At 41.7% G+C, this 15,706-nt stretch overlaps 2 protein-coding genes across 3 annotated transcripts in view; one reads left to right on the top strand and one right to left on the bottom strand.

Moving 5' to 3' along the window:
* PATJ (PATJ crumbs cell polarity complex component) overlaps positions 1–1,194 on the bottom strand; it is a 367,374-nt gene extending 366,180 nt beyond the window's left edge. For both annotated transcript variants that reach the window (XM_044238351.1, XM_044238352.1), the window contains exon 1: positions 1,081–1,194. The gene's annotated coding sequence lies outside the window, so the exon portion shown is untranslated. The remainder of the gene's footprint in view (positions 1–1,080) is intronic.
* A 10,552-nt stretch (positions 1,195–11,746) lies between these two features.
* The window catches only part of TM2D1 (TM2 domain containing 1), a 45,864-nt gene continuing 41,904 nt past the window's right edge, over positions 11,747–15,706 (top strand). Inside the window, exons 1-2 of the mRNA XM_044238350.1 lie at positions 11,747–11,933; positions 13,885–13,958. Coding sequence (XP_044094285.1) covers positions 11,767–11,933; positions 13,885–13,958 — 241 coding nt within the window. The 5' untranslated portion in view covers positions 11,747–11,766. The remainder of the gene's footprint in view (positions 11,934–13,884; positions 13,959–15,706) is intronic.

Here is a 15,706-nt window from a genome sequence, read left to right as displayed (position 1 = left end):
ATTGGCAGTCTATAGGAACTTAGACACTCTAGAATGCGGTATCAACCATAGTCGGCGTAACTGAGATTTCTTTTTCTTCTAGGTCTCCAGAGGCTTCTTCATTAAGAAACACTTGTTTGTGGCGCACCTATCAATGGCCAGACTCTAAACACACCTGAGCAACTTAGAGAAATAGGGCCCTGAAAGGCGAACGCTCTCAATCGCAGAGTCAAACCAGTAAACAACTAATTTGAATCCAAAACGATACGAGCCATCTGGACATATGACAAAGTGCCAAATGAACACTCCTGGGGGAGATTAATTTGGCACACCTCCTAGGTGTGCCACGAGGGTCGGGGCTCTCGGGGTGAGGGGAGGGGGAGGATTTGAAAATGTTTTCCTCAGCTTGACTTAAAGCAGGAATCCAGCAATGTCCCCAGAGCCTGGAGGCCACAGTACTTTCCATCTGATCCTCCCCCGTCTGAAAAGTGAGGCTAGCAGAGCCCAAGCCTGACCGCGGGCCTGGGAACTCGGCTACGTGACCACCCGGGTGGGGCCGGAGCTAGGCGGTCCGCTCGGATAAGATCTGGGAACCCCCTCTTCCTCCCGGCCCCCGCGGCAGGCCACCACCTGTTCACTCCTCTCACCGTCACCAGTGGAGGAAAAGACTCCGCCCAGCTCTGGGGCCAAGCGCAGGCACCGATCCGGGTGCAAAATTTGATCCCTGCCAACCCCAGAACATTAGTGGGCCGAGATTTGAGGGCCGGCAGGGCCTGGCGAGGCTGGGCGGCTCCGCGGCGGGCGGCCCGCGGCGAGCTCCGCACGGAGCTGGGTGGGGGGCGGGGGTTGGGGGAGGGGCACGGCGGAGTCACCCAGGCCGGACGCAGGACTGCGCCCCGCGCCCACCGTGGGCCTGGAGGGGCGCCCAGCGGCGCCCTGGCTCTCCCGTGTCCACCTCCTCCCGGAGGGCGGGCGCACAGTGCGCCAGCGGCAGGGGAGGCGGGCCACGCAGGAAGGAGAGCTGCCCCCCGCCGGCCTCGGGACGGAGGGACTACCACGCCGCCCTGCGAGCGCCCTCGTAGCTGGGACCCCCCGCTTTACCTGGTCCGACGGAGGGTCGGGAGCAAGCGAGCGGGCGGGCACGGCGCCGGCCCTCCCTCACCTGGGCGGAAGTGAACGGGCCAGGGTGACCGCGCCTCACCTGGCAGGCCCTTCCCTAGCACCGACCCTCCCCGCCCGGGGCGGGGCGCCGGGGTGGCGCGGGTGAGGGGGCGGGGGGAGCCTGGGCCGCGGGAGGCCAGCTCTGGAGGAGGAGTGCGGGGGCGGCCGGGGACTTTCCTATTTTCGGCAGGTGAAATTTGTCTGGGAGCGGGAGGGTTAAAGAGCCTGGAAAAGGTGGAGTCTGGGGGCCCAGTGGGCAGGTGTAACGCCTGGTGGTGGGGGCAGCCCGTGCTAATGGGGTGGGGAGATCCTGCCGGACAGGTGTTGTAAGAGGGCTGGGCAGAGAGGGAGTCTCAAAGGCAAGCTAATGAAAGGATGTTGATGAAAACATGGTCAGATCTAATTAGTCCCCATTGTGCCTTTCCTTTCTGCTAACCCAACATAAATTTCCCCAGTATAGCTGGGGAAATTTAGTTGGGGGAAATAAAGGAATCTGACAATATTTGTCTGCATTATGCAGGGCACTAGCTTATACACACTGATGCGGGAAATAAGGGCAGAGGAGAAATATTAAATTTTCCTGCCACCTATAGCCCACTGACAATTCCTTGAAACAGGCAGTGACTTTCCTCTAGGAACTCAGATGCCTGGATATTAATACTTTGCTAAGGGCAAGCAGCAATCTTAGCTGGCCCCTACAATCCTGTAAGTCTACTTTAACAGAAAAATTTCTGGGGTGCCTGGGTGGCTCAGGTCATAATCCCAAGGTCCTGGGATCCAGCCCCGAATCAGGCTCCCTGCTCCAGGGGAAGTGTGCTTCTCCTTCTCCCACTCCCCCTGCTTGTGTTCCCTCTCTAGCTCTCTCTGTCAAATAAATAAACATAATCTTTAAAAAAAATTTTTTTCTTTGGAAACTTCCTTTATGTCTGCCCAGCAAGATACACATTGACAATCATCCTCCAAGCCTATGACCCCTGACAGAGGGTTTACTAAAGGACAGTAAATGACCTTTCTCAACAGTAGCTAGTCCCCTCCAGATCCTGGAGGCTTAAGCTATCCCTCACTCCCTCCCAACTTGAAAGTGTATAATGGGGCCAGCTACTCCTCATAACCCCAGCGCAGATTTTTCTGCTCAAAGGTCCTGTCACCATGCTTTAATAAAACCACCTTTTTGCACCAAATACATCTCAAGAATTCTTTCTTGCCGTGGGCTTGGAACCCTAACATCTTTCCTACCTCATTTTCCGTACGTCATTCTCTCTGTGAAGAAACTGCACTCCTCATTGGTGAAGGGATTTCTCCAAAGTTTGGGACCACATGGGATCTTCTGACTCTTAAGTCCTATTTAACTTCACTATATATTTTAACATTTTTATTCTTTTTTTTAACATTTTTATTCTTGATATCACAACTTGACATTGAGAAAGATGTGTATAAAATCTATAATTCCACTCTCTTTAATCATCCCATTCTCTTCCCTGTAACTAACTTAAGAATTTTGATGATAGGCCTTTTACTTTGTATAATAAGTTCCATGCATTAGCCATAAAGAAAATCAGTCTTCAGGGTGCCTGGGTGGCTCAGTGGGTTAAGCCGCTGCTTTCGGCTCAGGTCATGGTCTCAGGGTCCTGTGATGGAGTTCTGCATCGGGCTCTCTGCTCAGCAGGGAGCCTGCTTCCTTCTCTCTCTGCCTGCCTCTCCGTCTACTTGTGATTTCTCTCTGTCAAATAAATAAATAAAATCTTTAAAAAAAAAAAAAGAAAATCAGTCTTCAGGTCTGTATCCATTGAACTGATGCAATATTTGTTAGGCACTGTGATTGACTGTATAAAATGTTAAAAAAAAAAGAAAAAGAAAAAGGAATACCTATCCTCAAGGAAGATGAGGCATATATACAAAACAATTTCAACAGGGACGCCTGGGTGGCTCAGTGGGTTAAGCTGCTGCCTTCGGCTCAGGTCATGATCTCAGGGTCCTGGGATCGAGTCCCACATCGGGCTCTCTGCTCGGCAGGGAGCCTGCTTCCCTCTCTCTCTCTCTCTGCCTGCCTCTCCGTCTGCTTGTGATTTCTGTCAAATAAATAAATAAATAAAAAACAATTGCAACATAAGAACATTTGTTGTAAGATAAAGCGCTTCGCACTTAACAGTGTTGTTAGTTTGCTTGTTTTAAAGGAAATATTACTTGCTAGGCCCCGTCCGGCTTCTCAGGAACTAAGAGACTCTTAAGGGAAATACATTTCTACAATAACTTAGATTACCAAATAGAATGAACCCAGAACTTGCAGAAAATAGACAGTGCTGTCGAAAGCATCTCTTAGGACTGAAACAGGTTTTGTTTATTTTGTTTTTTTTTTTTTAAGATTTTATTTATTCATTTGACAGAGAGAGAGAGATCACAAGTAAGCAGAGAGGCAGGCAGAGAGAGAGGGAAGCAGGCTCCCTGCTGAGCAGACAGGACCTGAGATCATGACCTGAGCCGGAGGCAGAGGCTTTAACCCACTGAGCCACCCAGGCGCCCCCTGAAACAGGTTTTTAACAGGTATTTGGGATAAACGTAAAATGGAGAAGTCACTGGTACATCTTACAGGTGGAGACCTCGCTTGAAGCATCACCTAGGAACCATTGGGTCTCTTCTTCGTCTAACATTTGATGGTGGTTATGAACATATTTTTCCTCTTACCCAAAAAATAATGTGACTTTAAATTGATTGTTTAACAAAGTTCAAGCTTCTTTGCTTAATATGCAAGATCCTTTAAACTCTCCTTCCTTTTGTAGAGTCTTCAACCTAATCTCCAAACAAGCCTAGTGCAGGTCCTTGGAGTCAAACTAGGGCTTCTCTGTGGGTTATTTCTCCCCTTTCCCAAGGCTGGAAGGTCCTAAAGAGCCCCACCCTTCCCTCAGGGCTAGACTCAAGTCTCACCTCTAAAGAGACGCTACTTCCTGGTGACCCCAGCAAACCATCCTACCACATTTCATCTAATTTCTCCACATTTTTGTGTTGATTTAATGTGAGAATTCCTTTGGCTTTTACCTGGAATTTAAAAACTTTTTTTAAACTTATTTAAATATATTGTTTAACAAGTTTACTCTATGATAAACATTTTGGGCACTGAGTTGGTTTTGTTTATTTTAACCCCTGAGAACCCTCAAGAGCATCTTATTCATAGAATGATGAAGATGAACCAAAATTTTAAGAACATCTCTGTGAAATCAGAAGATCCGAACTTGAAACCTGACTCCACCATTTCTGAAAATACGTGATTTTGGCAAGTTACCTAACCCTTCTAATTCTCATTAGTGAAATTGAGGTAACAGGGTTTCGAAGGTTAAATGAAGAAATCCATGTACTGGGGCACCTGGGAGGCTCAGTCAGTTAAGTGTCCACCTTCAGCTTAGGTCATGATCTCTGGGTCCTGGGATGGAGCCCTGGGTCAGGCTTCCTGCTCAGTAAGGAGTCTCCTCACTCTCTCTCTCCCCTTCTGTCCTTCCCCACTTCTGGTTCTGTCTTTCAAATGAATAAATAAAATCTTTAGAAAGAATGAAATAAAAAGAAAGAAAGAAAGAAAGAAAGAAATGCATATATTGCATATACCTGACACACAGAAAGTACTCAATAAATAAAGCAATGCATAGATGGGAATGACCTTGACAGATACTGGTGACAACCAGGAGACAGCCAAGAGTACCAAATAAAGTGAGACCAGAGCAGATGGAGGAGGACCAGAAAATATTTCTGGAAACTTTAGGTTACGAAACTTTATCCTTTATCTATAAAAAACTAAAGAACCACTGAAAAACTTTTGAACAGAATGTATCTATCATAACATTTAATTTCTGATGTTTATTCTTTTAAAAACATTTTTCTTTTTAGAACTTTTAGGGTCATAGCAAAACTGAAAGGAAGGTATCAAGATTTCCCTTATACCTCTCACTCCCACACATGCATGGCCTTCTGTATCAACATCCCCCACCAGAATGGTATGTGTCTGTTACAACTGATTAAACTCCGTTGACCAATTATAATCACCCAAAGTCCACTGCTTACGTTAAGGCTCCACTCTTGGTGTTGTACATTCTAGAGGCTTAAACAAACGTATAGTGACATGTATCCACAGTTACAGTATCATACAGAATATTTTCACTGCCTCGAAAATCCTCATTGTACTCTGCCTATTCATCCCCCACTCCACCCCTAACTCCTGGCAGCCATGAATCTTTTTTTTTTTTTTTGAAGATTTTATTTATTTATTAGACACGGAGAGAGAGATCACAAGTAGGCAGAGAGGCAGGCAGGGGGTGGAGAGAGAAGCAGGCCCCCTGCTGAGCAGAGAACCTGATGAGGGGCTCCATCCCAGGAGCTGAGATCATAACCTGAGCTGAAGGCAGAGGGTTAACCCACTGAGCCACCCAGGAGCCCCGAATCTTTTTATTCTCTCTGTAGTTTTGCCTTTTCCAAAATGTCAGATAGTTGGAATAATACAGTATATAGAATTTTTACACTGGCTTCTTTTACTTAGAGATATGCATTCAATGGGTACCTGGGTGGTATAGTCAGTTGCGCAGCCAGATGGTGCATTCGGTTGGGCTCCTGACTCTTGATTTTAGCCAGTGTTATGGTCTCAGGGTCCTGGGATGAAGCCCTGTGTCAGGCTCCACTAGGTGAAGGGTCTGCTTGGGATTCTCCCTGTTCCTTTAGCCCCTCCCACCTATGCTAGTGCTCTATCTGAAAATAAATAAATACATCGTTTAAAAAAAACTATTTTAGAAATATGCGTTTAAGATTCCTCTATGTTTTCTCATGGCTTTATAGCTCTCTTTTTTTAAGCACTGCATAAATGCCATTGTCTGGATATACCACGATTTATACATTCACCTACTGAAGGACATCTTAATTACTTCCAAGTTTTGGCAATTATGAATAAAGCTGCTATAACATCTATGTGCAGGTTTTTGCATGGACATAAGTTTTCAACTCCTTTGGCTAAATGCGTTGTAACTGAATAATGAAGACCCCCAAAAGAAGCCTAGTTTACTACCTAGTAAACTAGGGGAGGAAGATTTTCTCCTTGCCTGGCAATGGCCCAGGCAACGAGAGACTGCCATAGATCAGCTAATGAGAAACCATCATCACCCTGAACTCTCACTTGCCTCCAATGGACCTTTGTTCAAAGCATCCCCTCCCAGCTTCCTCCTTTTTCTCTATAAAGTAGCATTCATCTCTTTTGTTCTCCCGATTTGATGATGGTTTGCCATAGCTTGCATGCCTCAAATTGCAATTCCTCTGCTATTTCTGAAAAACCAAAACCAAAAAAACCCCACCCATTTTGCTAGTGAAGTAACTGTTTTGTTTTCAAGGTCAACAACACCAAAGAGATTAAGTAGGATTTTGAATGAGATTTTGAATATGGTATAATGGGTTTTTCTCTTTTTTTTGATGAAAGATTAATCGGAAGCAGTATTTTAAAAATGGATTGACAAACTTAGAGGGCCTAGAATCAAAAAGAAGGAAGAGGGGCGTCTGGGTGACTCAGTCATTAAGAGTCTGCCTTTGGCTCAGGTTATGATCCTGGGGTCCTGGGATCAAGCCCCATATCAGACTCCCTGCTCAGTGGGACGGCTGCTTCTCCCTCTTCCACTCCCCTTGCTTGTGTTCCCTCTCTCACTGCCTCTCTATCAAATGAATAAATAAAATCTATTTTTTTTTTTAGATTTTGTTTATTTATTTATTTGACAGATAGAGACCCCAAGTAGGCAGATAGGCAGGCCGAGGAAGAGAGAGAGAGAGGAGGAAGCAGGCTCCCCGCTGAGCAGAGAGCCTGATGTGGGGCTCGATCCCAGGACCCTGGGATCCTGACCTGAGCCGAAGGCAGAGGCTTTAACCCACTGAGCCACCCAGGTGCCCCATAAATAAAATCTTTAAAAAAGAAAAAGAAGAAGGAGGAGGAGAAAGGAGCCAGTAAAGCAAGGTAAATGGAAAATGATAAATACCTGAGATAGGGTAAGAATATAGGATTGAAAAAATGAACAATTAAAAATATCAGTTGCTTACTAATTAGATAAAGGGATTACTGAAGAATAAGAAGAAAACTAAAGTGTAGAGATGATTCTAAATTTTGAGCCTGTTAGAAGGGATATTGGTGGTGAAACTGAGAAAAGCCAACTTATTCTATGTTGTTTTTTTGAGAAGCAGACCCTCGTAGAGTCAGTTTTAGGTCCTAAACGTAACATTCAAGAAGAAATGTACTTGGCATAGAGTAGGTTTTATTGAATGATGAGTCAAAGTTAATTGGATAGTAGGGAGTTAGACTGGTGAACCAAAGAGAGGACGCAAGCAGAAGTACTTGAGAGACAAAAGCATGGACTTGGCAGTATTCCAGATATGCTAAATATCTACCAGGGACCCTGGCTGGCTCCATGGGAGGGGCATATGACTGGATCTGGGTGTTGTAAATTCAAGCCCTACATTGGGTGTAGAGATTACTAAAAATAAATAAATAAAACTTAAAATAAAAATCTACCAGGGGGCGCCTGGGTGGCTCAGTGGGTTAAGCCTCTGCCTTCGGCTCGGGTCAAGATCCCAGGGTTCTGGGATCAAGCCCTACATCATTGGGCTCTCTGCTCAGCAGTGAGCCTGCTTCCCCCTCTCTCTCTCTCTGCCTGCTGCTCTGCCTACTTATGATCTCTGTCTGTCAAATAAATAAAATCTTAAAAAAAAAAAAAATCTACCAGAGCTTTGATACTATGAACTTACCATGAGAGGAAAACATTGCCCATCACAGTCAAATGAAAAAGAAAAAATTTTGAAGGGTAACAGTCTTTAACCTCTTAATGTTTCTGTTCTAACCATGGAAAGGGGAGTCAGGTTGGTTTTTTAATTTTTTTCTTTTTTGTTTCCAAAAATTTATTTATTTATTTTTTTAAGTAATCTCTACACTCAATGTGAGGCTGAAATTCAAACCCCCAAGACCAAGCATTGCATGCTCTACCCACCGAGCCAGGCAGGCACCCCCAGGATGGTTTCCTCTAGAAGTTTTGTGATGGGTGAAACGATCTGTTAATATAATAAGGTCTATGCTAGAAATAGGAATGGAAAGAGCCAATGTACAGAGCCCTTAAATCCCAGAGGAATTTTGCTTCAGTCTTCACTGATAATCTTTCCTAATGTTTCTATATAGCAATTTCCATATCAGATTGTGTTATTCATGTCCTTTGCTTCATATAGAATTCCATATAATTTTTATGTGACAAAGAAATTTGTCACTGAAAACATACTTAGGATTGAGATTTAAGAACTTACTAAAACAAGACTATGTAGTAATCATGTGATCAGAGACTATGTGTGCAAAGAAATAATGTATTTTACTGAGCCAAAAGAAAATAGATTAAGGGGCAGTAGTAAGAAGGAAAAGTGATGGGGGGGTATTTATTTGTATTTTTGGTGGAGAATGTGGGCAGTGACCTGAGAAAGTGAATTTTTAAGTGTACCATCAGTTCAAGAGTTAAAAATTCTCTATTTTTTTTTTTTTTACTTTTGTGTGAGACTCTTTTGTTCTTTTCAGTTTACACATCCAGGAGAAAATGAAGGTAATCATTAGAATCATAAAAATAGATTTTGTCATGGGATTAATCAGCAAAGCATAAGCATTTTCAGACAGTTAATTGTTCAAATCTAGACGAAAAATGATACAAATACAAAGATCAGCAATATTCCTGTAGTCATCAGGAAAATAGCTAATTTAGTTGTACTTTCAATAAACTCAGTCTAGAAAGTCTTCCTTTCACATTCTGATTATCTTTAGATTGTATTTTGAAAATCAAACTAGAACATTTTGAAAGTAGATCAAAATGGTAGTCAAAACGCAAAGCCAATGTCTTATTACTAGATAATATAGTAGCTGATATTCTGAAACTTATCCCAGGATTTTAGCCAATTCTTGACCCCAACCCCTTTGCTAAATTTCATCTCAGGATGAGGCTGAGAGATGGTGGTTGAGTTGTATATTATATGCATCATCGATATTATTTTAACTTAAAGTTAGTAGTTTTCTAAGCTCTATGATTTTAGATGGTCATGTATCCTATGAAGAGACAACTGTGTTCCTCCAATTTGGCTTGGATTTTTAATTAATTATTTTATTTTTATTTTTATTTTATTTTTTTTTAAGATTTTATTTATTTATTTGTCAGAGAGAGAGAGAGAGCGCGAGCACAGGCAGACAGAGTGGCAGGCAGAGTCAGAGGGAGAAGCAGGCTCCCTACAGAGCAAGGAGCCTGATGTGGGACTCGATCCCAGGACGCTGGGATCATGACCTGAGCCGAAGGCAGCTGCTTAACCAACTGAGCCACCCAGGCGTCCCTATTTTATTTTTTAAAAGATTTTATTTTTTTAAAAGATTTTATTTGTTCATTTGAGAGAGAGAGAGCGCGCACAAGAGGCTAAGGGAGAGGGAGAAACAGATTCCCTGCTGAGCTGGAGATCATGACCTGAGCAGACAGACATTTAACCATCTGAGCCACCCAGGTGCCCCACTGGACTGGATTTTTAATTGTTCTTATACTAGTTACAAAACATTTGGGGCGCCTGGCTGGCTCAGTGGGTTAAAGCCTCTGCCTTCCGCTAAGGTCATAGTCTCAGGGTTCTGGGATCCAGCCCCACATAGGGCTCTCTGCTCAGCAGGGAGCCTGCTTCCTCTCTCCCTGCCTGCCTCTCTGACTACTTACAATCTCTGTCTATCAAATTAATAAAATCTTAAAAACAAAAACAAAATCAAAAACATTGTGTACCAAGTACTGTTTTTTGGGGAAATATCTTAATCAAAACCCTTGTCCTACTACAGTAACTAGTACAAGCTTCTATTTTAACAATTATCAAACAGTACTTTAACTGTTTATCTTTTCCCCTAGTAAACATAAAATGTTTAATTACTGGGTTCTCATCTCTTCATTTTTTGAGTCTGTAAGGTCTCACTAGATGTTGGGTACACAGTAAATGGTTGATAAATATTTCTATGGAGGGAAAGAGTGAGAAAGAAAAAAGGGAAGGATAAAGGGAGGAAAGAGAGAAGAGAAGTCAAAACAGGAAGTTTAAAAATTGAACTAGTAAATTTCAAATTTCCTACCATTTAAATCTTTAATTAAGCACTTTTTAAAAAAACATAAATATTTTAATTTGCAAGTACCATAGTAGCGGCATCTGTGACTCTTGATCTCCTGGTTGTAGGTTCAAACCCCACCTCAGGTATAGAAATTACTTTAAATAAAATCTTCAAAAAAAAAATAGCACAGTAATGCGGAAAAATTGGTTTAAGAAAAATTTTAACTGTAGTTACACTACCAAAATATTATTGCAAAAAATTTCATGTCTTCCCATTCCAAAATGATACTTCACATAATACCTTATCCGTGCTTCTCAAAGTGTCGGGTCTGGACTAGCAATCTCAGCATCATTTGGAAGCTCGTGACATATGTAAATTTTCCTGCCCCACCCTAAATTTTCATAATCTGAAATGAGGGTGGGTCCCATTCTTGGTGTCTGAAAAAAGCTTCCAGATAACTCTGATTGTCCCTAAAATTTGAGAAACACTGCATAACGCAATTCTTCAAAATTAGTGCTACTGTGAATGAGGCTGCACCAAATCCGAATGTTTTTACGTTAGAGAAAATGGCTTAAACTTTCACTAAAGAAAGTAAATGTGCTGCCCAGAATAAAAGATATCCCCACTACAGAATTTTTAGAACATACAGAAATTCTAAAAGAAGAGATGGAGAGAAAAAAAAAATCCAACTTTTCACTTGTGTGGTTGTAAATTCTTTAATCTCCTTTTCTTATAGGCCCTCTCGCTCACATAAATATCCAGTATTAGAATTAAAAGTGTAATGCCTATTTTTGTGATAGATTTCTTAAGTTCTGTATAAGCCCTCCATAAGTTCTTGTCTAAGCGAACAGATAGGTCATTCTATCATCATAGTAAGAGCACAGATTCTGAAATCGGGCAAATTATCAACTTGATTCCAATTCAGTAACTAAGGTCGGTCTGTTTTTCAGCGACGTTGAGCCCGGCTCATTATCAGTAAACTCAAATCGTAACAGGACTATCCGAGACAATGTTTGTAAAGCTCTTAACAAATCGCCGGGTGCCGCCGCACATTTGTAGGAGGAAAAGTCACACAGGGTTAGCTCGGGAGGAAGCAGTGGGTGCAGGGCCAATGAGCCTCAAAGCGAGCCTTCTTGAGGAAGACAAATCACAGCACCCGCAGGTAAAACCGAGGCCCCGAAGACGCCTGGGTGGCTCAGTTGGTTAAGCAGCTGCCTTCGGCTCGGGTCAGGATCCCAGCGTCGTGGGATCGGGCTCCTTGCTCGGCGGGGAGCCTGCTTCTCCCTCTGCCTCTGCCTGCCATTCTGTCTGCCTGTGCTCGCTCTCTCCCCCTCTCTCTCTGATAAATAAATAAAATCTTAAAAAAAAAAAAACAAAACGAAACAAAAAAACCGAGACCCGGTAGGGGAAGAAACCGGCCTCCAGACGAGCCACCGTCCCTTTAAGAGGTTCAATCCCTCCGCCCTGCTCCGGTCCCCGCCTACGCAAAGGCGGAACCGGAAGCTGTGGGGGACGCGCCGGTTCCCAGCATGGCGGCCACCAGGCCGTCTGGGCCGGCTACTCCGGAGGCCCTGGCCGCCCAGGTCCTGGGTGTCCTGTGGTTCGTGTCAGTCACCACGGGACCTTGGGGAGCTGCTGCGATCGCCGCCGCCGGTGGCGAGGAGACGCTTAAATGCGAGGACCTCAAATTGGGACAATATCCTCTGTGAGGAGCTCCCTCCCGCTTTGGGGGCGAGGTAGATTAGGGGTCGCAAGTGGGTCGCGGCCCTCAGCGCGGGCCAGGGTTGGCTTAAGGGATCGGTGACTTGTGGCTTTTAAGGACGGACGGACTCTGGGGGTGAAAAGAGATGTGAGGGTGGGAAGAACAGCGGTCACCCTGTGTGATTTTCCTTGGAATTTTACTGATGGTTAGTGCCTCGTCTCCTAATTCACCTATTTTTATTATTAATTAATTAATTACTGGTGGGCTTATTCAGCAAACACCCAGATCCGGAAGTATGCCAGGCCCTGTTCTAGGCCTTAGTAATAGGAAAATTGATAGGTTCCACTGTAGAAGTTTGAGGACTTGGGGGCGGAGACAAGTAGTTAATAACGATATATCCCTTGTATATTGCCCAGTTATCATTAACTCTGTGCGTATTACCTTACATCATCCTCAAACTCCGTAAGATGCCAGACTGTCAGGGGGCAAACTCCTTCTCCATGTTGTAACTGTGGGCCAATTATCTGAACTCTGTTTTCTCTTGAGTAAGAATGAAGAGAACAGTGTTACCAACTGAAAGGTTTGTTGTGAGAAATTAGTGCAAGTGAATCATATAGAACAAAGCCTGGCACATAATAAGGACTATCTATGTTATTTATTTACAGATGAGGAAACTGAGGCTGAAAGGGTTAAGTGGAACAGTTCATTGTAATAGCTCTGCTGAAGGGAGGAGCCCTTATGAAATGGGAGTTACAGTCAAAATAGCTACTTTTGTACAAAATTAGATCATTTTATACAAATTGCAGAGCAGAAAAATTAGTAACAGAAGCCAGAGATAGGAGAAAGACTAGGAGACAAAATTTTAAAATTAAGAAAATTCTATCCTGTAGTGTTTTTATGTGAGTTGGGGAGAGGCAGCCATTATTAGATGGCTTACAGAATAGCTGCAATTTGCTGAATACCATTATGCTTGGAATTTGAGAATCACTGACCTAGTAAGTTGAGTCTTTTTTGGTAAAAATATCAGAGCAATTCTAAGAAATAATTGGATTGTATGAAGAATTGTACAATTTGAGCCCTAGAGAGATGTGGCTGATCATTTGGTGATGAAGACTGGAGAATGTCTGCTACTCCTGGCCTGAAGATGAGGTTTCCAGTAGTGCTTAACAAACCTTAAACAGGTACCAGATAAATAAGGCAAACACCTTATTTATCCCATTTTAGTGTCAATAAAATATTTAGGAAACAAAAGCCAACTGCAAGTGTTTTGAAATTAGAGGACAGTTATTATACCTATTATCAAAACTTAAGATCCTGTTGGGGAGACTGAAGATTCACCTAAAAGGGCTATCTTCTCTGCAGTCTAATGGAAGGCACTGTAGGCTTGGAATCAGGAAACCTGATTTTACTCCCTATTACTTGTTACATGACTTTGGATAGGTATCTCAAACTTTGAGCCTCAGTTTGTGCTTCTGTAATATGGGAATAATAGTATTTACTTCACAGGGTTATTTATTTGTACTATATGAAGTTAGGTATGTGACGATACTATGGGGCCCCATAAATTAGTTCAATCAAATGCTTGGAAATTGATTTTTTTTTTTAACCTGAAGCCTTCTTAAAATAATTTGGTAAAGATTTTAATTTCCAGTATTCCTTTATGCTCTATGCTTAAACCCTGACTGATGTTCTTTAAGGATGGCATCTTTGGCTAGAGCTTTTAACATGTATTAAGTTAATACACTTTTCCTGTAATAAATTACTGTTCAAGTAGTATTTAGTGATGCTGAAAGTATATTTGTGGTTGTGCTTGTTGCTTTGGACCAACCAACAGCTTTTTTTTTAACATGTGAATGTAAACATGAGTATGTAATACAAGATATTAAAGATAAGATGTTAATGTTTTGTGTTGGAATGTGGTTCATATTTCCTTAACTTTTCTCAGATATATTTGTAAAGATCCAAAAATAAATGATGCTACACAAGAACCAGTTAACTGTACAAACTACACAGCTCATGGTAAGATTTCCAGAAACATGTTTTTAAAAACAATTTTTGAAACATTACTTCATAAATCAGTGTATGATCACTAAAAATAATAAATGTGTGCTTTTTCTTGAGTTAAAACATTACTCAGTTTCTAGAACAACTTAAATTGGACAACTTGCTAAGGGTTGTTAATATTTAAGAAGAGTGTTATTCTTGGTTTTGTGAATTGGGGAGTTTTGTATTTTCATTTTTTTTAAACCTTTGAAAGCAGTTTATGTAGCTTATGCAGAGATGCTTCTTAACTTAATTTTTAATTACTCAAAAAGAATTTAAAATGGGACCATTAGCGCCGTCAGGTCCAATGCAAAGTTATATCACCCATATACAGTAGTAAAATAAACTTAGGTACATCCTAAGTATGAAAACAATACAGTTAGGATTTTAAATATGCATCAGTATTTTCTTCTTCTTTTTTTTTTTTTTACTATTATAGAGATGTTTTGATAATAGATACCACTCTCAGTCTAATGATTTTGGGGCACTTCTGTTATTCTAAATTATGTAGAAAGCCAGATAAAAACTAATGAATTGTTCTGATGGGTCTTTTCTTCTATAGGGGCATGTATTGGAAGGGAGGCAGACAGATGTATGTTGGAACTATTTAGCCTTCTTGTTTGGCATGGTACATAATGATGGCAGTTACATGGTATTATTTTGAGAAAAGAGCACCTATTTTTTTTTTTAGATTTTATTTATTTATTTGACAGAGATCACAAGTAGGCAGAGAGGCGGGCAGAGAGAGAGGGGAAAGCAGGCTCCCCGTTAAGCAGAGAGCCGATGCGGGGGCTCCATCCCAGGACCCTGGGATCATGAACTGAGCTGAAGGCAGAGGCTTAACCCACTGAGCCACCCAGGCGCCCCAGCACCTATTTTTTTTTTTTAAAGATTTTATTTATTATTTATTTGACAGAGATCATAAGTAGGCAGAGAGGCAGACTAGAGAGAGAGAGAGAGAGAGAAGCAGGCTCCCTGGTGAGCAGAGAGCCCGATGCCACGGCTCGATCCCAGGACCTTGGGATCATGACCTGAGCCAAAGGCAGAGGTTTTAACCCACAGAGCCACCCAGGCGCCCCAGAAAAGAGCACCTATTGAATATATACTGATTGTTTTATGAATTAGGCAGGAAATAAAACAGTAACTGATATTTTCTTTTTAAATGAAATCTCTCAAACAGATTCGTTATATAAATGAGATTGAAGTAATTGTTTTTCTTATAGCAAAAAACTTTCACGTTTTTCAACATATTCAAATAATTGCTTGATTATGAATTCGTACATATTTTAAAAAGCAAATCTTTTATCTGTTTATATCTTTATATTTTGGCACACTACTAACCCAGTTATAGTCAGCAAAGATAATTGAAAATAAGTTGTGTTAAACTTTTATAATTGGCATTTAGCTACTATTCAGAAGTAGTAAGGTTTTACCATATAAACAGTAATAGGTTTTACATATATGTATATATATATGATTTGTATAGTAGATATTGCTTAATATGTATACATTTGTTTAATTTAGATGTATTAAAGGAACTTTGTTTTTTGAATTAATTTATAAGTATACTCTGATTTATCTGTTTTACAGTTCAGTCTTTTATGTTGTGCTTTTGGGACACAGATTACAGTTAACATATATAATGAAGACTTGATTCTCAGATACTCAACCATTTATATGAAAGATATTAGAAATCTGTGAATACTGTTTGTCTCAGGTATCTA

Source organism: Neovison vison, chromosome 2 (assembly GCF_020171115.1).
Source record: "Neovison vison isolate M4711 chromosome 2, ASM_NN_V1, whole genome shotgun sequence".
NCBI classification, from domain to species: Eukaryota; Metazoa; Chordata; class Mammalia; order Carnivora; family Mustelidae; genus Neogale; species Neogale vison.
The sequence above is the reverse complement of the archived record's forward strand: the minus strand, read 5'-3'. Positions and strand labels throughout refer to the sequence as shown.